The sequence below is a fragment of the Botryllus schlosseri genome, chromosome 8 (assembly GCF_051294905.1).
Source record: "Botryllus schlosseri isolate E-star chromosome 8, Bs_hap1, whole genome shotgun sequence".
Taxonomy (NCBI): domain Eukaryota; kingdom Metazoa; phylum Chordata; class Ascidiacea; order Stolidobranchia; family Styelidae; genus Botryllus; species Botryllus schlosseri.
Window position 1 is genome coordinate 24,815,127 of NC_137243.1, and position 21,842 is coordinate 24,836,968.

Sequence of the window (21,842 nt, forward strand, 5' to 3'; positions counted from 1 at the left end):
CCCATTGCCGCACCTATTGCACACCCATTGCCACGTCTATAGTGCCACATCATCCATTGCCACATCATCACCGCATTGATTGCCGCATCTATACGCTGCACAGCATCAACCCGCGCGATGTCGATTGCTGCACCTATGTCACTCATTGCCACGTCAAAACTTACCTTAGCTAGAATCGAACCTGGTTTGGATGGGTATAATTTCACATCGCTCACCACCAGGCTATTGAGCAAACTAGCCGTATTGAGCTGTTTTGAGAATATAACCGCCGATTCTCTCTTAAATTCCGAGACAACACCTTTTTCGAGTTATTACGCATAAATGTAAGACTATAACACCTGTGTCATCATTAATTAGTCAATGATTTTGAGGAATTCTGCGAATGCAACTTGATAATGCAGATATCGCCACCATAAATGTCTACAATGACGCGAAAGCTCACGCACATATTGCCGAATACTATTCCAAGAAATTGACGCGTGTAAATGTGCCACGAATACAGTTGCTTACGATTCCAAAAAGTTGCGCCACATCGACAAAGTGAATTAGAACATTATAAATAAAGTTGCGTTTCCAAGAAAATGCCGCGTTGGCGATCCGAATTAGAATGTTTAGTTCCGACGTAAAGCAATTCGCATTCTGAAAACTCGCATTTCTGTATTGTCATGTGCGCAGCGAGGCAGCCATCGCAGACAAGGTAAGATCAATGTATTTTCGTGTCGATTTAAACTAAATGTAGCTATAATTTCTCGATGCAGCATTAGCTTACTTGTGCACGCAGATTGAATTACGTTGAGATTTCTCCAATAGCTAACGTAATAATGAGTTCTGTGCGCGGCTATAATGTTAACCGGCAATATAGCCGAAGTCGCATAAATTTGAATGTATATGCAAGTTCTCTGTTAAGGGTAGACTATCTAGCCTCGCTTAATACTCGAATCTCGCTGTGGTTATAAATTAGGCATGCTAATGCGTTGAGTTTTACTAAAGTCGCAAAACGTGGGCTGAAAAATATAATTTATGAGCTATTCTAAAATTCGCTACGCCACAGCGTCTTGAAGCTAAATCTTTAGCTAGCTTTACTCATGCCATAAAGGCGGTAAATTGCGAGTTGTAGCAAGCATCTAACTACTGATATTATGTCGATTTTACAAGTCCATAAGCTGCTGCTTTTAGATCTGTGATTTTAATAGCTAGTGTACTGATGCGTTATCATAACATTTCCGATAGTGAATAAAATCTATAGCTAAACCTATGTCTATGCTATAATTTATCTCTTATTTTAAAACGCTATGCCACTGCGGGTTGAAGCTATATCTTAACATTTCAGATCACCTACATCGCAGCTGTTCCAGACGCCGGCGTTCAAGTCTAGATCGTTGTGCAGCTATAAGCAAGCCCGGAACAAGCATATAGTGACAAGGCAGATTACGCAACACTAAGGTTGGCTAATTCATTTCTTGACTATATTGAAAAATCGACAGCGTACCGCGTATAGCTATAATTTTTTCAATGCAGCAACGCACTTCAGATTAAGATATATATATATAGCAACGTACATGTTTTATAGAATATATTAGATCCAATACCTATACTAAAGCCACAAAACGTGGGCTAAAAAATATAATTTATGAGCTATTCTAAAATTCGCTACGCCACAGCGTCTTGAAGCTAAATCTTTAGCTAGCTTTACTCATGCCATAAAGGCGGTAAATTGCGAGTTGTAGCAAGCATCTAACTACTGATATTATATCGATTTTACAAGTCCATAAGCTGCTGCTTTTAGATATGTGATTTTAATAGCTAGTGTACTGATGCGTTATCATAACATTTCCGATAGTGAATAAAATCTATAGCTAAACCTATGTCTATGCTATAATTTATCTCTTATTTTAAAACGCTATGCCACTGCGGGTTGAAGCTATATCTTAACATTTCAGATCACCTACATCGCAGCTGTTCCAGACGCCGGCGTTCAAGTCTAGATCGTTGTGCAGCTATAAGCAAGCCCGGAACAAGCATATAGTGACAAGGCAGATTACGCAACACTAAGGTTGGCTAATTCATTTCTTGACTATATTGAAAAATCGACAGCGTACCGCGTATAGCTATAATTTTTTCAATGCAGCAACGCACTTCAGATTAAGATATATATATAGCAACGTACATGTTTTATAGAATATATTAGATCCAATACCTATACTAAAGTCGCAAAACGTGTGCTGAAAAATATAATTTATGAGCTATTCTAAAGCAACGTACATGTTTTATAGAATATATTAGATCCAATACCTATACTAAAGTCGCAAAATGTGGGCTGAAAAATATAATTTATGAGCTATTCTAAAATTCGCTACGCCATAGCGTCTTGAAGCTAAATCTTTAGCTAGCTTTACTCATGTCATAAAGGCGGTAAATTGCGAGTTGTAGCAAGCATCTAACTACTGATATTATGTTGATTTTACAAGTCCATAAGCTGCTGCTTTAGATATGTGATTTTAATAGCTAGTGTACTGATGCGTTATCATAACATTTCCGATAGTGAATAAAATCTATAGCTAAACCTATGTCTATATGCTATAATTTATCTCTTATTTTAAAACGCTATGCCACTGCGGGTTGAAGCTATATCTTAAGATTTCAGATCACCGACATCGCGGCTGTTCCAGACGTCGGCGTTCAAGCCTACATCGTTGCGCAGCTACATTTATATCGAAGAAGTATGCCAAGGTCGTATCATTTCAAGTCGCTCAACTATAGCATAGATTGTACCCGCAAAATGCAAATTCGTATTAAGTGTAGCCTGGCTAGTCCCGCTTATTACTCGATGTTCAGTAACGGCGTATTAACGTAAGCTGCGTTTGCTGGGGCTATAGGAACGAAGTCACTCAATACAAATTCCTGGGTCCTGCTAGATGATGATAATATGAAGCCACTAGTCCATAAGCTGCTTTTAGATGCGTGATTTTAATAGTTAGTGCACTGATGCTTTTCCGATAGTGAATAAAATCTATAGCTAAACCTATCTCTATGCTATAATTTATCTCCTAAAACGCTATGAGTTGAAGCTATAACATCACATCTGTGCCAGACGCCGACGTTCACGTCTAGATCGTTGCGCAGCTATATCAAAGAAGTGTGCTGAGGTCGTATCAAAGTCGCTCAACTATAGCATAGATTGTACCAGCAAAATGCAAATTCGTATTAAGGGTAGCCTGACTAGTCCCGCTTATTACTCGATGTTCAGTAACGCCGTAATGTAAGTTGCGTTTGCTGTAGGAGCGAAGTCACTCAATACAAATTCCTGTTTCTTGCTAGATGATGGTAATATGTAGCCACTATCGCCTAATCGAAAGCAAGTCGCTACTGCTGATTGAGATGATTGCTATAATGAACGTAGCGAATATCGCCCTTAAACGTACTAAGCAAACTTTGAAACTATTGATTTTATTCGCATATACATTTACACAATTTCATATTCTTGCTTCAGCTCCTTGACGAAGCGTCGCACGATCGAATCATTCTTGCGGTGATCTTCGCCAAAGGAATTTAAATAACGTTCCGTACTCCATCCGCGCGCCTTATGGACGATAAAGCTTAGACAATGATGACCGCACGCTCTGGAACGTTTGTGCTGCAGACGCTTTATAGAGCAGGTATAATTTTCTGGTTCTATAAAGCAGGCAATCTCGTATTTCAGTGGCATTAAGCCAAAACTATCGTGAAAATGTGTCTCATCCTCATCCGCGTAAATGCATATCCAGTGACTTCCGATTTTTCGAGCTTCGTCATAATTGATCACGATAGCATAAGGAGGAGGGGGTCGCCTCGGCAGTCGATCGATAGGAAATGTACCAAGGAAAATATGTTTTGTTGACTCGCAGCACCACAATATTTGGTCTATTTCATCCCCGTTCATAGCACGGTCACTTTACGACTGCTACTGATTTGCAATAGCTTCTGGAATTCCATGAAACAGAGCAAAGTAGTTTCCGCTGTTAGCCCGCCAGCAGGAAATGTGATCCGTAAACTTAAGGTACCACTCTTTTGTAAGTGAAAGCAATCATCCAAATCATCAGGGCGCAAATTATAAACCAGTAGACAGAAACCACTAGCGAACTCTTCAGGTGTTAGGAGTCCTGTGTTTCTCTCCATTGCACCCGTACCCTCAATCAGGTTATGGTAAAGCTCCGTGTAATGACCCTTATCGAAATCTAGCTCATAACCTCCCTCCGGAATCAGAAATCCGTTCAGTTTCAGTTCGAGTCGTTGCATATTATTGTGTATGAAATTATAAGGATTTTTCGTAACATCTCCTTGAAAGGCTTTCGTAGCTACCATTCCGATGATTAGGCGAGAAGGTAGAGTCCCGCTATATAGATTCCCGATATCTATCTGCGTCGTAGCAGCCGCAAATGTTCGGGTGATCAATTTCATGTCGATATACGGATATTTCGCCTGGGCATTCACCATCATCGCTGTCTTCACATCGTCGCTGACTCGTACGCTACATAACTGTAATTCCTTTTTCGTTAAGGTGAATTGACCGGTAGCATCTCCCATCATGAAAAAGCTTTTCGGATTCAAGGTAAGCTCAAACTCGAGAGGCACGTCATGTAGGATGTAGCGGTCTTGCAGACATAGTCCGTGATGGATTTTTGCACGTATTTCCACCACGTTATCATCCTTATAGGCTTTACTCCTGTTGTAATATCCTTTGTTAGCCGAGGCGTTAGTTCCACCGATCGTATCCATTTCTCCTAAAGTATCTTTTCTCCATCCTGAGGCCCTCAGTGTGGTACTTTGCACGTCAAGCGGAGCGAATAAATTGTGCAGATAGGACGAATAACACTGTACTTTTATATCTTGTTTCAAAGTTTCGTTAGCGACTTTAATTTGTAGTTGAGAAATCAAGGAATCCAAGATATTATTTACAACTCCAACATCATCGTCGGCGCCAATTGCTTCGCCACCTTTCTTTAATTGTAAATGAAATAAGAAATAGCTCTCGCTCAAATCGATAAAGTCTTCTGAGCCCTCAAAGCGGAATGTTATCACACTAGAGTTGTTCGAAATCGGCGCTATCTTGATGATTCTTTTCTTTTCAACGCTAGTCTGTGTCGCGGGAATGTGAAATAAATCCAATGAGGGATGTACCCCCTCTGGGGACTGTACATGAATTAACTCCGCCATCTATCAAGTCTCAAGTAACAAATGATGCTTATCGTCGTGTAATATATATTTAATCGAAAATATCTTTGCGACGTCTCTTTTTCGTGATCTTACGGCCCCGTCTTGGTATTTTTCTTTTTCTCAGTAAAGAATCGAGAGCGTTCCCAGCGGCTTCTTTGCCGCGTATTTTAAGACTATCACCGACATTCTCTCCATTAAGAACATCAGAGGCTACTTGCGCACCGGTATGTAGTAGACGCTTCCCGAGTGATTTTGCACCTTTCGAAATTAAGGGCATAACGCTTCTTCCGAACGAACGAAATAAGTTTCCAAGTCCATGACCTCTCTGCACTTTACCCCGAAAAAAATTGATATCACCACCGCTCTGTTGGTGATAATAGTTTCTGAACGCCTCCCGATCACAGCAATAATGACTCCTCATGATGTCTCAAAGCAAGTGTGAGATGAAGAGGCGCGTTCCCAAACTTTATAGCTTCGCCTTTATCATCACGAAGCATAACGCGAATCTGGCTTACTCGCTCCGTATTCAGAGGAAAGAAATATATTTTTTTGAATAGCATATGCTGATATTCATCTATTCCTGTCGTAACGCGGATATTGCGTAGTAAAGGCGCACTCGTATCACCTACAATTTGAGGTGTGATGACATCCGTATAAACTAAAACGTTGGTCACGGACACAGGTTCCCCTTGAAAGTGAATCGTTCTTCGTCTATGTAATCCGCCATCTAGCTCTACCTCCGAACGAGCGCCTCCTCTGAGAACGGGGTTTCTATTATCCATGAAAAGTGTCGGACCGCTGGAACTCTTGTAGGGTCCCGCTATCAAGACCGGACCAGAACCATCTACCCAAATAAATCGTGCTTTTTTCTGATCGTGATTGATACGCTTCATCAAACTAATTTTATCATGATAATCACCAGCCGGGAAATAATAAAAATTATTATCGCCTTCCGCATCATTCACGTACCATAATAAGCCGTCGTAAGGCTCGAACGTGGGCTGAAAATTATTTTTAAAAGACAACTCGGCAAGCCCTATCTCCCATTCACCAGAATCTATCGGTTTCGCGAGATCGATAGTAAAATCAGACTCGTGTGACGTAATATGAATATATTTCATAATGCAACTCCCCGTCTACGAAAATGCAATACAACACTCGAAGGAGAACTTCGAAAGGGTATTTTCTGTCCCTTCTCATCAAGTAGCGATATTTCGACGCGTTCTAGCCTATTTATATTAACAGGGAAATAAAAAGGCTTCGTGTAATATTTCGAAAATGATTTACGATCGTTTACCTGTACGACGCGTAACAACGGTAAGAGCCTACCGCTATCTTCTTGTGGCTCAATGATATTACAATGAACATAAACGAAATCGATAGTCGGATCATGTCGCATGCGAAAGTTCAAATGAATGATACCCTCGGTGAAAAAATAATTCCACAATGTACAATTAGTATTCGGGAAATGAAACACCAATAACTCCTCCTTCGTTTCCTTATACATAAGAGCACCGTACAATTCTCCGAGGCGTAGCAAGCTACTATGCCCTATGTCCGTCTCTGGTCGCAATTTGTCGGTTACCTCGTTATGAGGTATAGAGATAGACATACTATGATTTTCAGGGAAACATGTTACTTTTGCATCAGGATTGTCTCTTTCCAACGATCTATACATGTCATATAACAAGTCGTATTCTCCCAATTTAAAATGAAATTTTCTTGTTCTCTTTTGCGATCTGATCCCATACCTATTCTTCGTGATCCTATACTGTTTTTGATAATCCGTAGGGAAGGAGATCTCAGCCAGAGAAACTTCTGTATCTTCCACGTTTTTCGGGACGTCCAATTCAACGCAATAACTCGCTGTTGTATTATCAGGAAATTTATCCATGGAAGCGTTCGAAAATAGCGTGACGTAGCTCATATTTTGAGCTTGGGATTCGGAAGCATATAACCAACGCAAGAGGAGAGCAGTGATATCCAAAGCTCTTTGTTCCCATTCGAAATGGTAAGATTATAGAGAGAGAACGATACGATGACCAATATGATTACTAGTTGCGCCAAAAACTGATAAAGGTTCCGACTAGACGATATCCTTCTTATCGACCCAGCTGTCGAATCTACTTACATATCCCAACCAGCGCACTAAATACTGTTCTCGTCCCGCGCGTTTACGCCTTCTTATAATCTTCTCGACACGCCAAGTTTGCGGTTCTTTTACGCGTTGGAGCTCCTCTCTATAAAATCTACCCTGTATGACTTCACCACCGTAATCACGTAAGCGATACATTGGGGGATCTCCCTTTTGGGCGTCTGCGATATAGAAAATTTCCCGTTGCCAGTTGGGTAGGCTGCTTTTCTCAAAAAGATTTCGAATTTTCGATATACGGACGGGTACTCCTACAGCGAGGTCGGGTTGTTTAGCTTCTTGAAACCCGTAAAGTCTTCTCCAAACCGATTCCTGATTAGACGAATTCACTTGGTTTGGGGCCATGGCAATGCTACGATGGTACGTCCTGTTGTAGGAGTAAGTAAAGTCATCGAGAGCGCTCACGTAATTCCTCGTGTTATTTTTTGTGAAAAATCGATACATAATCGCCTTCATAGTACGAATCACTCTTTCGACGACAGAGGATTTTAATTCGCTCCTCGTATAGAAATATCTAACTTTGTTCTCCTTTAGATAGTTCTGGAAAGCGCGATTGGTATATTCGCTACCTTGATCGGTTTGTAACACTAACGGTACGCGTTCACGAAACACACGTTTGAAAGCAAAAATCATACTTGAAGCAGTTTTATTTTTAATCGCTATCATCCAAAGGTATTTGCTAAAAATATCAATCACGACCACCACATAACGAAAACCGCTATTGTACTTTGAAATAGATTGCAGATCCATCAAATCGCTCTGAAACTGAGCATTGATACCAGAGACCACTACACGTTCACGCCTAAATTTCTTACGTAACGGAAAATGAAAAGTATAAGTATCTTGTCCTTTAAGCCATTCTTTTTCCTTTTGCAAATAGGCGCCCCTATACGATTTGGGCTGTTTCGGATCAAAATAGTCTACGTCTCCCATTCTTTCCCGTATATACGGGGATTAGGCTTACGCTGTCTCTTATAAAGCCAGGGAAACGAAGGTTGTGGAATCCGGCGCGGGCGTTTCTTTTGCGGGCGCTTTTCTTTCGCTACGGGGCTCGCGAGCCCCGTGTGTGCGGCGGGAGGGCGGGCGGTCGCTGCGTCTACGTCTTTTCTCAAGTTTCTCAGTTGAGCAATACCATGCCTATACAGAGCTAGTTTCTCGGAAGCATTCAATGGAGAACTTTTAATTTTCGATATATGTTTATCAAATTTCTTTTCCCATTCGTCCTTGCTTCGAAATGCGGGGAATTGTAGTTCACGCATTCTTCCCGAAAAGTTTACCCAACAGACTCCCGATGACGGGGATTGCAGCGCCTAATATAGCTAAAAGAGACTGATTAGAAAAAAGTTGCTATTTTATCATAATTTTTATACCTGAGAGGAATCCACCCTTTTGTAGCACCCTCCGTTGACCTCTGCGAGTTTTTTGCGCCAGCAATTGTCTGATATCGGATTTGTGTTTTCCAAGCCTCAACTTTCTAGACGGGGAGATACGTACTGTCCCCGAAGCCAAGTTATGAACGCACTGGCAAACGCAACTTAAAAATTGATTGTTCGATAAAAGTTCTTTTCGCTGTTTCCCTTTAGCGTTTTTCAAAAGTTTTAATTTAACGTGATAGTCGCTCAATCGTTTTCGAGATATGTTACTTCCCCTCTTCGACATGTTGAATGCCCTAAAATCTGCAGCGCGAGCTTTATTTATTCTTGATATACCGTCAACTTTTGATGTGGGAATATTTTGCTGCGAAGACGATAATTTTCGTCTGTCTCTTGCGTCACGTTGACCAGTATGTACGAGAACGGTTTTCGAGTTGCCTTTTTATAAGCCTCCGTAAGGAATCCGGCTTTATCCGGGAACATTTGACGTGAAAGAAAACTGATTTGACTCGCATCACGGGGATTTTTAAATATCACGATATAGCTCGCGCTCAGGGTCATATCCCGAAAGCCTTGACCCCTATAGAATAAGTTTTGACAAATGAACACGACACTAATCTTTGCGTGATGGCTGTATCGAGTGAATAGATCTCTGGCCTCTTTCGCCTCCGTCATCATGTCGTCGATCACCAAGAGAACGTGCCTATTTCCTTTCTGTAACTTTTTGAGCTCGGAGAGCCCTTGCGAAAATTCTACCCCTTTCATTTTATCGTACAACGCCTGATAATTATTATACAACCATACAATTTTTTCAGGAGCCGGTCTAATCATCTTCTCTGCGTTCTTCACCAACTCATACGTAAAATAACTCTTCCCGCTACTGCTCGGACCAGCTACGATCATCCGAAACGGAGCATGCAATGTACGTATTCGATCCATTTATTACAGAGATAAAGGCAATGTATGAATTCCATCATTAAGCACAATCCTTTTATAATAACCATAACTCAAAGCACTTCGATATTGCTTATACGTAAACATATAGCAACGAAAGGCGCTATGACACCATCAGTGATCGAACTATTTTTGAAGAATGGAAATCTTTGAAAGTTTTGTTGACCGTTTTTTGAAGCCCTTTCGAGCTGTACTTATCGCTGTCGTGTTAATGCCATTGCAATAGACATCAGTCCAATTCCAGCAAACATGAGACTCTTCCAAACTTTATTGTTACCGAATGTTGTGTTATCGAAATATCCTACAAAACTGTCCTGAAACAATAATAAAAATGTTAGCCTTCCAAATCTTACAGAAAGTTAGCGTAGCCTACATGTTAGGTAATTCGAAGTTCGCTGCGCTTGGAAAGTAAATTACAGTGCTTTGTGGGAAAAGTTGAGAACAAAATTATAAGGTGGAATCTAAGGTTCCTTATCGAGGGATGATAAGGGTTCTGGGGATCGTAGTACCTCGAGCTATAGATAATAATGCCTAAATCCTTAGTAAGGCTTGTAAAATCGCTTACCCATCCTCCGTTTTGCGCTATCCACTTTCGTCTTCTACTACCAATGTAATTCCCAACTGTCTGTATGATACCTTCTATATGATCACCGCGATGTTCATCCTCCTTATTCCGAGCAAGAATGCTAGCGACCACAAAAAGGGAGACAATCCTGCCCCAATTTTCTTGGGTATCTTTGAAAATTCCATCAGCTATCATCAGGAACATTCGCTCGTCGGGTGAATATTCTTCATATTTTTCATTGACTTCTACATCACTATAGCGAAGACGTTTGGAGAGCGCGTTTACGATAGTTCGGTGTCGCTCAAACATTTCATCCCCAACTCGCCGTAAGGTTCTCTCTGCTTTCGTATTTGCCTTAACGCATGAGCCGTCGAGTTCGTACATGATATAATTCCTCGCCAAGGAATATGCTCCGGATGTAATTTCATCCTTTTCTTCAGTGAGCGAAGGTGATACTCGTGATAATTCCATGGTTTGAGGATAATAGCGAGTCAGAGTTCATTTCAATAGCGTCTTAGGGACTTTAAAAATGAGTTGCTCGCCGCAACTTACAATTTATCGAGCATACGACATGAGTAAAGCGAGAATTCGTAGGCGAACATCGATCTTTATAGCGTCTAAGTTCTATCCCAGGGGTATATGTACTATCCGAAAGTGACGAAGTTCTATATGATACATTGTATATGCGCTATCCAATAGCTCATAAGTACTATGATCATCGAGGCATAAGCAGCTTCGCAGAGCCTACCCTTAACAGGAAATTTGTGTATACATTTTATATGCAAAATCTATGCTATACTTCAGCGTATTCGACTTTAATAGCTCCTAACATTATAGTAGCACCACCGCAGCTTACATTATAACGTTATTAGTCGCCACTGGCGTTTTACTATCGATTTAATTAGCCTTATTCTAGACATGCAAAAAATTATGCAGGTATTAGTATTAAGCTCTACTCAGTAAACTGCGATCTGAAATAAGTCGTAGGGATGGTACTACAAAAAATAACTATACATCGTTTTGTATGGCCACATATTGTAGTGTTGCGACATAGAGCGGACGCGTCAGTGCAAGTTTTGAAAGCTGGAAAAGATACGCTCGTATTATTTGATTCGGATATTAATCCTGCGGAATCTCAAGTTATTCGTAGTCATTGGAAGGATAATTGCATCATAGATGTGCAGGAAAAAGAGATCTTTCGATTTGTGGGTGTCGTCAATATTCAGCGAAAATCCAGCCATATAATTGTGCGCGGGTCCCATTGTTGAAATTGAATTGATCAGCGTGACGTTATACATACTGCGCTGTATCGAAAGCATCAATGCCAGTTGGATATCGTCGAATGACTGTCTATAATGTTAATGACATACAAGAGTCCTAGTTATCTAAGCTGTGGATTTGCATAGCTGCTTGTGGATGCAAGAATGGAACTCGTGAAGCGACATCGAAACATCAATCTGGAGGATTTCAGCAAGTGAATCGATGCAATGACGCACAATGATATCATTGATATATTATACTCTTTTTCGAAATAAATGAACTCGTACACTATACAATGCTATTTCAATGAGACTGAGTAAGTGTCAGCTAAAGTATAAGACATAAGGTTCGCACTGAATCGTTATATTACGGGAATCGATCCGACTTCTCGGAATCGTAATTAAATGAATGTATCGACAGATAAGTTAGTTGAAAAGTAAAACTAATCTCAGTAAAGTAAAACTAATTTCAGATACACTATAGTTTAATTTTTTAAAATTAATAATCCGCATCAAGATGTCGTTAAGTAAATCATTTTTAGGTATTAATCATCCCCTCGTGATTGTACTCGTGGCATTCTTACTAACATTCTAATTATTGATAACACGTACCAGGAACGGATATGAGCTACGTGCCTTTTTCTGTGAGCAGTCGACGTTCTAATTTTCCGTGATACGACCTAGGGGACCTATCATTCGATCGGTACCAAGCACATATTTCAACGGTGCATAGCTCAATATCTGTATAAAGCATACTGATCATGAGAGTATATCAATTCGGATAGCAATGTCGAACATTGACCAAAGCGATTCGCTACCTAAGCGTAGTATGGATCCTACAAATTACGCTACATTCAACTGCGCTTGCACCGGTACCACAAGTAGCATAGAAATAAGCGAAGATGAAACTCGGATGGGTCCAATTGAACAGTACCAAGCTATGATAAATAACAGAGGGGAAAAGATTTATGAATGCTATGCGAAGCATAGAGATGTAACTGTCTCCCCGCTGAATGATCCAGTTTTCTATAACATGACACGGTATGCTCGTAGACTAAGCACATTCATGCGATGGCCGGATAATATCAATACCTCCGGAGCCGAGCTCGCAGACTGCGGATTGTTCTATTTGGGCTATAAGGATCATTTAAAGTGTTTCTCGTGCGGAGGGCTGTTTCAAAATTGGTTGCCGTGCGATGATCCCAGGTTCGAGCATGCAAAGTTTTATCCTGCGTGTCCTTTTCTCATCAAGCGGAAGGGGTTGCAATATATTCGTAATGTCTGTTATGCGACACCTAATATAAGAAGAGGCTCGACTAAATTTGATGGCGAGGTGGAATTGCGTGATGACTGTTGTACTTATGTTTGATATTTCTTTTCAAAGAATGAGTCTAGCAATCCGTGGAGATACTATTCTGGCCCAGGGGCCCTATAGAAAAGACTTGTATCTTTTTAATGACATCACAAAATTACGTATCGAAGCCTCGAATGGAGCAGAATTGACCTCGGATCAACTCTTTGTACATTCCACAAGCGGGGCCATTCAGAAATATCGAGCCACTCTGAAGCATGAAGGAGGTTTGGTCGTTACGTATACTCGCGACGGGATCGAGCATTATCAACCTCTGAATCCAGCTGATGAATTTGTCATCTATTCGCCCAGCGTAGTTGTTCCTAATCCCGACCTTCCGCTCGTATCGTATATACTACAAGCCAGTGATCGCTACATCAAACAAAACGGTCAGATCGAACGAAAGAACTCGGATCGAAGTGTCGGATGGCAGCAAAGCGGTGTACCTCGAAACATCAATCGATCTGGAGGATTTCAGCACGCGAATCAACGCAATAACGATCAACGATATCATTGATAAGCTATTTTTTCGAAATAAAATGAACTGATACACTATACAATGCTATTTCAATGAGACTGAGTAAAGTGTTAGGAGACATTGCAGAATTCCCTGAAATCATTGACTAATTAATGATGACACAGATGTTATAAGTACACACGAACATAGTCTTACATTTATGTGTTATTACTCGAAAAAGGTGTTGTCTCGGAATTTAAGAGAGAATCGGCGGTTATATTCTCAAAACAGCTCAATACGGCTAGTTTGCTCAATAGCCTGGTGGTGAGCGATGTGAAATTATACCCAACCAAACCAGGTTCGATTCTAGCTAAGGTAAGTTTTGACGTGGCAATGAGTGACATAGGTGCAGCAATCGACATCGCGCGGGTTGATGCTGTGCAGCGTATAGATGCGGCAATCAATGCGGTGATGATGTGGCAATGGATGATGTGGCACTATAGACGTGGCAATGGGTGTGCTATAGGTGCGGCAATGGGCGGATGATGTGGCAATGTAGGCGTGGCAATTAAGGCGACGTGGCCTTCTGTGATTGGACGGTAACAAACGATACCAACTACACTTCTTGCGTGGGCATTGCATGGTTCTTACAAAAATTGAGATGTACACCATTGTCAGAATGAAGCAACACGGTGTGTCAACAACAGTGTACGCACGCACAACTTCAGTGTTGTCAGCCAACAGCTGCTACAGTTGAACGTTCTTTCTCCATTCTTCTTCTTGTTGTTGTTTGTATATTCATGGTGTTTGTCGACTAAAATGGTCATTTACACCAGGCCGATATTCCTTATATTCGATTCCGAATCCGCCGAGTATCTGCCGACATGTAGCAAGGCCCACTTCTATGCTTTTTGTAAGACACCGCTTACGCGGATGAGATGAGATAAGCCTTCAACACTTGGGTAGGAATTCTGGAGTCGACCTCGGTCGGACTAGAACCCACAACTCATTGATGTTGTAGCTGTGGATTATCCCACTACGCTATCTCGCCACATCTTCATCCTTGGCAAGCTACTTAGTAAAGACAGACACTTTTTACCCGAGAATCAGGGATATCTAGAACTAGATATCTAGATATTCCTGCCAAGAATGCAGGAAAGTATCTTTCGTTGTACTACAACAAATTTTAATTATTTTCACCATAGTACGTCATTTACTGGAATTCATCATAGGGCCAGATTTTGTTGAAATAATATTTTTTCATGCAAAAATTTGTCAGTTTTTGAGTCAAAAAAGTTTTTTCAGGGAAAACTACTTCGTAAGGACAGACAGTTCAAACCAGAAATGATGATAAGTAGTATAACTCTAACATTTTTTGGAAAAACACGTAATTTGCGTTCGTTAGGTCAAAATTTGGTCAAAATTTAGTTTTTTTAGGTCAATAAATGTCAAAATTTAGATTTTTTTAGGTCAAAATCTTTCGTTTTTTAGGTAAAAAAAAAATCGCCCTACTCATCAGGATTGTCTGTATAGTGGAAAGATATTGGAATCGCCCAAATGTATCAGAAACAAATTTCGTCGGCGTGGAGCACACGATTCTAAGTTGGTTTTTCTCGACGGTGGACTAATTTTCCTCTGCGGTTCGCATCTGGACTGTGGGGCTCAGATTGGAAAGGGCGGTAGTATATCGAATTCTAGAATGAATTCGCATTGAATCGCGCGTAGTTAAATAAAATCTCTCAGAAATTCGGGTGTCAATTCGAAAATTAAATTGCATGTCGACGGCCACCAACACATACTAATGGAATTACGTGACGACGGCCGCACAAATTTCCTTCTACGGCCGCAGGTTGACCATCCCTGTGCTTGATAATAGTATTCATGTGAAAAGCAAATGCATGAAAGGCAAGATTGCAGCCCGAGTGTGATTTGAAGGTTTGAAGCAGGCCCACGACGTAATTTGAGTTTGACACCCCTCGTATGGATGCTGAAATATTAGTTATGACTGAAAGGTAGTACAGTCTACTCCGCTAAATTCGGAAAGCCGCTTTATTCGACCACAATGCCCGGGAACGACACAAAAGAAAAAAACGTAAACGTACACGTACAAAACCTGGGGTAATTCTGATAATTCTCCTCTTAATTCGGACAGAGCCTAGCAATTTTTATCGTTAGGTTATTATAGTCACAATAAACAGTACTTGGTTCGCTCACGCAAAATGGGTAATTATGGTGGAACAAAGTCGATTCATCCATTAACAATCGACGATGAACTAGTTCAAGGCTAGTCAGCTTTCCAGTCGATTTTCCGTCGGTACAATTGCGCCGGTCTTGTAGAGCAGTATGGTACAGAAACGTTTTTCACCTAGCTAAAAGCTTTTTGCTCTTAATTTCCCACTATTTTGTTGAGTACTTTTATCTGGTGAAAGTAGTCGTTCAACCCACGACAAAATACTGTTCCAGTTTAATCGTGTATGGGTGTTTTACACATTAATATAGTAAATAGTATTTAGCCTTTCTTAAGTCGTTTGGTATCGAAATACAGTAACTGTACAACACAGCTAACCCGACGGTATAACTATCGTGCGATTTATAGGAACAATAAAGCAAATTACTGCAGAATAGCGAATCTGCAATTCATTAAATACGCGAAATAACGGTATTTTCACTGCACTGTCCGCCTTTACACACGACCATGTAACGAACCTCCATTTCCATTTCCATCCGCTTTAGCCTTAATTCGGTCAAACGCGAGCCGCGGAACCAAAGTGTCCGAATAAAGTGGAGTGGAATGTATTTGGATATATTTATCTCACTTTCACATGGCGAAATAGCGTGTTGGTGTAATCCACGGCTGCAACACCAATGGGTTGCGGGCTAGTTCGAGTCCGACCGAGGTCGACTCCATAATTCTCGCCTAAGTGTTTGAAGTTTATCCAGGCTCCTCCTCGCAGCTCATCCGTGTAGCGGTGTCTTATAAAAGCCTAGAAATGGGCCGTGCTACAAGTCGGTATGTACGGAATAAAAATGAAGAAACTTGGCCTGGTGTAAATGACTATAGTAGTCGACCAACACCATGAATGCCACAAACAACAACAACAACAACTCACTTTCATGAGTCAACAGACTGCACTATGGACAGGGTCTCCATACCGTTTTGAGTTCTTGTAAGAATTACCCATCTTTAAAAATTCGCAACTGGAACTAGAACTACTCATTTTTCAAAACTTGAAACTAGAACTACTCATTTTTCAGAACTCACGACTAGAACTATAGAAGTAGAATTAACTACCTTTAAAAATCTGCAACTAACTAAAACGCCACTTACTAATAACTGATAAGACGAATCACTGAATTCAAAATGAAATATTGGAGATAGAATCGGCAATTCAATAGGAAATGAGAGGGGTTTCGACCACCAAAACTCACATGGCTACGTCCACCGTTAGTAGTGATGACTCTGAGCTAGCAATGGCGGCAATAACATCACACAATAAAAAACCGGTGTCATGATTCACGAGAAACGACAACACGTGTTGTCTGGTTGTTCCACAGCCAATTGTTTTAAAATGCGCAACTAGAATTAGAAGTAGAACTACTCTCTTTTCCATATTCGCAACTATAATTAGAACTAGAACTAAAACATAAAAAAGGTAATTAGTTGACCGTTAACTAACTAGATCAGTGGTTCCCAAACTTTTTCAGCTTGCGGCACACTAGGAAAATTTTCAAACGCACAACCACAGCTCAAGCCTTTGTGCGACTCTCATTGACACCTGAAAATCCCGCAATAATAAAAATAGACTGTTTTGTTCGTTTTCATAAATAGTATTAGTCAATTTATGTATATCAATGCTAAAATAACGGATATTATATTTATGTTTGATCCGGTTCTGAAAAACGAGAAGAGAAGACCTGCAGTCTAGCGTCAATAGACACTTACGTGACCTTTGACACGAACCAATCAGGTTGCAGCAGGATGTAAACAAAGAACAGGGCCGGGCAAGCTTACTATTAGCGCTTATGGAAATAGGTTGAAAAATGAAGGTTTTTAGCAAAATTACATGAATTGGGAATAGCTGGCTTTGGTGAATGGTAATAACGTAGAGCTAGTATGTATCTGCAGTGTTCTAACCTACAATAAACATGAATGGTGGCAAGCACTCATCAGCATGGTATGTTCAAATGAATGGATTTCTGACAACTTTTCAGATGAAGCAACTATTGCTGTATTATCCTTAGTCGTATACTATAGGATTGTCGTACCGAATAGCATGTATTAGAATAATCTTGAGTCAGGATATGTGGGGTATTCATTATGTGGGCTTGGCGTTATATGTGTTCTATTTATGGAATCGTATATAGTACAGTCTACAGTCCGCATCATTATCTAGCACATTACTGTTACACTGGACACTTGTCTGCATATTCAATGATCATATTAATATGATATATGTTAGGCAATATGATCCGTTCCCAGCTGAATCGTCATTTTTTGTTCTAGCTCATGTATATTGAATCAATCAGGACAAATGCCGGATAAACACTGTGCTAATAGCCTGTGTAACTTGGAGATGACTACCCATACCGTTCCTGGTGTGCGCTTGTACCTTTCCCAGAGCCAATAACATGCATGGAAGAATGTTAAATCTGGATAAAGGCATGTGGACTTTCTTGTAGTCATCTGAATTCTCATTTTATTAATAAAATGACATATCTATTATTGAACCAAAAATATTGAATCGTGACATAATTTAGATGAAACAATTCTGTGTTTCAAAATGAGTCCAATCTGTATTGCAGTCACACTTGATGCCACAATCGACTTGGTGTGTGTCTCGTTTTATTCCACTCCAGTTTTGCTGCTTGATGGTGTGTAATGGATTGAAATTGTTGAGAGCAATATATTCAATAATGAGATGAATAGTTGAAATTGGTAGCGGTGATACGTTGCATGAGTCGGGCGAGTACGCCTTGATAGGTGGCTGCACAGCAGTGTTGCTCTGTAAAATAAACATATTATATATTTTGTGCAGGCTTGATGGATACCTTTAATGAAGCTGCAGAAAGAGGAAGTCGATGGATAAAACGCAAGAAAATCAAATTTCTGGAAGTAGAAGCACAAAACAGGAAACTCGTCCAGGAAAATTACAAATTGACGGACATTTATTGCTAGTGAAGTTCAGTTCTCAGAGGAGCATCATAATGTCAAAAGATGCGGAGAAGCTGAAATTTTATGCTAGACTACAATAAATTGTTTCTGAATTGCCCAACTTATCCTACTGACGTCAAATTTATAGTATTGCTGTAAGCATATTATTAAACCGTAGGGTCAACCGTATGTAACTGCTTCATTAAATTTCGATTTGGCCATGTAGATATGTGGTTCTTAAAAATGCACCATTTGCATTCATTCATGATTTCTCAAAACTAGAATGATTATTGACTGTCAATAAATCACATACAACTTTGAAAGGATTGCTGGATTGTGGTGCACTTACTTTTGTGCAGGAACCATTTCAGATCGAAATATTAGTGAAATATGTGGATTCGACAAGAAATGTGAGAAAATGATTGAGTTCAGCTATGGTGAACCAGGAAATGCTATCATGGCAGAAAAGGGATTCACCATTGAGTCTGAAATCAAGAAATTGAATCTAGATTTAAATATTCCTGCACATGATTTGGCACACCGTCAAATGCCTGCATGAGCCAGACTGTTCCACAACAAGAAAGATGTTGAGACGACGTATTCATATTGAACAGCTGATCGGAAGAATCAAGGAGTTTAAAATTTTGTCTGGTGTCATACTATGCAGCATTGTGTATCAACTAACCAAATATGGACTAATTGCTTACTCTAATTCAAGATTGAAAATTAAAAATGAATGATGCAACATATTCAGCAATTGTGAAAATTCAGTTCCATTGTGAATATCGTAATGCCTAATCGCATGCTACGGATCGTAATTGCGCGGTGTCATGGTCAATGTGTACCAACAGTGCATGTCTATTCATACTATATTCCATTGGTGTGCATTGAAGCTCATTTAGATGCCCAATTTGTTGAATGAACAATTTTCCAGGTGAAAATGTTCTAGGATTATTTGTGTTTGGTGGAATGTTATAAAACTGAAGACACCGGATACACCAAAATCTACCTTGAGGCAGGAGTTGGTCGGTTGCGAGTACAGTCGAGAGATTGCTTGTCAATCACGATCGAGCTCACTGATGCTGATGCAAATCACAATGTAGTCCTTGCACCTTCAGGTGCTGAATTGTCCTAATCAATGCATATGCATGAGAGCATATATCAGAACCTAATGTGAAAATAAATCATGGTTACAATATCTATTGCAGGAGTCTCTGACAAAATGTCTTTTTCCTTACTTACCCTGTCTTACAATTGCAAGACGAATCAATAATGGATTTTCTGAGAATGTGTATTTCCATTGAGTGTGATATCTCAATTTTCCGCAAGTTGCGATAACATTGGCTGTTCACTAGAATATTGCTTCCACAAAGAGTGGATTGTCTCCTCAATCTTTGTCCCTAAGTCGTGTACGTAGCGCTCCATGAAATACTTCGTAGCTTTCTCCGCGGTGTTAGAAGAAGATGCTGTTCCACTCAAATCCAGAAATTCGATAGAATCTCCATAGCTTTCATACACCAAAATTGTGATGTGTGGCAGCAGCTGTATTTTATAGCATATATTTCTGAACGTGAGATATGCTTGAAAATCTCGCTCGAGACCTGGAGCCTATGAAATCGTCAAAATATGCATTACCACAATCCTGTAGTATATTATACAACAATCGTCGCTTAATCCGAAAAGTTGTCAAAAATCCATGCTTTTGGACACAGCACGCTAATGCGTACTTGCCACCATACATGTTCATCCTAGACTAAAAGCTGCAACTACATACTAGCTCTACGCTATTACTATTCATTAAGGCCAGTCATCCCCAATTCAACGTAATTTTGCCTAAAACCTTCATTTTTCAACCTTTTCCCATAAGAGCTCATAGTAAGATTGCCCGGCCTTGTTCTTTGTTTACATCCTGCTGCAACCTGATTGGTTCGTGTCAAAGGTCACGTAAGTGTCTATTGCATATGCGAATATCAGTCACGCATGGTAATATATATTGAATTCTCCTGGTGAAGGATTGTTTTCGAGAAGAACACATGCCCGTATAATTTTACCAACATCAAAATAACGGCTAACAGCCAAGCCTAAATTGCAACAAGTCCCATGTTACTCCGTGAATATCCCAACGCAAACTTCTGCATGTGTTTGTATGTATGATGTTTGAACAGCTAGCACATAACGATTTGTACCTATTAATGAATGGCACTCGCCAATCTGCATCAATTAATTATCAAATAACCGATATAGAATTTATAGAAGTATATGTGCATGCTTTAAAATGTCGTCATAAGTAGGCTACTTGAGTTTTTCATGCGTACCCTCAAGTTTGAAATGCGACCCGACTCCAGAAAACGTTGGGAACCGCTGATATAGATTAATTGTGGCAAATGAGCAATAATATCACGCTCATAGAGAAGGCTCATTGTTCATCCAAACTATAACAGGAAATCATTGAATCGCCTAAGCATCAATGTCGAAAATTCAACTTCGTAATAAACTTGAAATAAATATCGAAGACCCACTTCCAAAGGTATTGCACTATACCTTTCATTTCCATCTCTTTCTCCACAGCTATATCTACATGCCCCGTGACTTCATCACCTGGGGCATATACTTCTTTCTCTTCATAGAAAATAACCTCGAACCGTTCCGGCTTTACCATTCCGCCCTAGCGGTTATCGTTAATGTTTTGAATCCAACCTTGTGGGCTCTGTATATGTGCTAATAAAACTATGGTATGTTTACTTAAATGTATCTTTAAGTGGGATATCAAAGTGTGCGATGGTCATTAGACCGTAACGATGGTGCGTTTCTCAAACGCTGATAGGCTACAGATCTAGAATTCATCTCAAGCATTGCAAACAGTCGAGACATTGAGTAGGACAAGCCGATGGGATAGAGGCGTGCATCCAGAACGAGTCATATGTTATATGCGGCTATTCAAATCCACTGCCTAATGTAAACCAACGAACATCTGTCTCTTTGAAAATAACCGCATAAAATAAATACACTCAACCAGAGGTTGTCAGGTTCGATTCGAAGTACCTCTACTTTTCCGAAGTACTCTAGCAATTTTCCGCTCGGTGGGTTAATTACGCTAGCTGTGATTGAAATTAGTACACAGCTTACTCAAAACTGTTGTAAGTCACCCTGTACGCTATTTTGAGATGCAGATTTACAAAAATATATTACAATCAACAGAATTCTCCGCAGAAGCAAGCACTAACAGTCCATTAAAAACATCCCCTGAAGTGTCACGCAATTAATGGATGGCATTAAGGTTAATGTAGCACCACTTATGATGACTATGGATCGACAAGCCAGGCAGAGATTTTCATGCAAGTTTCATTACGATTCCAAACTTCGGGATGAAATCTAAAACTGGTGTT

General features: G+C 40.2%; 3 protein-coding genes and 1 long non-coding RNA gene across 5 annotated transcripts in view; 1 reads left to right on the forward strand and 3 right to left on the reverse strand.

Moving 5' to 3' along the window:
* Window positions 1–21,315, reverse strand: part of LOC145444546 (arrestin domain-containing protein 17-like) — a 29,589-nt gene extending 8,274 nt beyond the window's left edge. Inside the window, exon 1 of the mRNA XM_080322541.1 lies at window positions 20,998–21,315. Within this exon, the coding sequence (XP_080178667.1) occupies window positions 20,998–21,115 (118 nt within the window). The 5' untranslated portion in view covers window positions 21,116–21,315. The remainder of the gene's footprint in view (window positions 1–20,997) is intronic.
* The window catches only part of LOC145444541 (solute carrier family 22 member 18-like), a 166,521-nt gene that overhangs the window by 92,815 nt on the left and 51,864 nt on the right, over window positions 1–21,842 (forward strand). The gene's annotated exons all lie outside the window — the stretch shown is intronic.
* LOC145444552 (induced myeloid leukemia cell differentiation protein Mcl-1 homolog) lies at window positions 7,978–11,064 on the reverse strand. 2 transcript variants are annotated; one of them, XM_080322549.1, is made up of 3 exons: window positions 10,238–11,064; window positions 8,716–9,986; window positions 7,978–8,664 (listed from the first exon to the last, which is right to left on the reverse strand). In XM_080322549.1, exons 2-3 carry the CDS (start codon window positions 9,002–9,004, stop codon window positions 8,597–8,599), a joined length of 357 nt encoding a protein of 118 aa, XP_080178675.1. In that variant the 5' UTR covers window positions 9,005–9,986; window positions 10,238–11,064; the 3' UTR covers window positions 7,978–8,596. The 2 variants fall into 2 exon arrangements, with proteins under 2 accessions (XP_080178675.1, XP_080178674.1); XM_080322548.1 differs by lacking the exon at window positions 7,978–8,664 and having other exon boundaries at window positions 9,637–9,986; window positions 10,238–11,062.
* Window positions 18,157–20,410, reverse strand: LOC145444557 (uncharacterized). Its single transcript, XR_013916717.1, has 2 exons — window positions 19,466–20,410; window positions 18,157–18,307 (listed from the first exon to the last, which is right to left on the reverse strand). It is a non-coding gene; the product is annotated as an uncharacterized LOC145444557 (long non-coding RNA).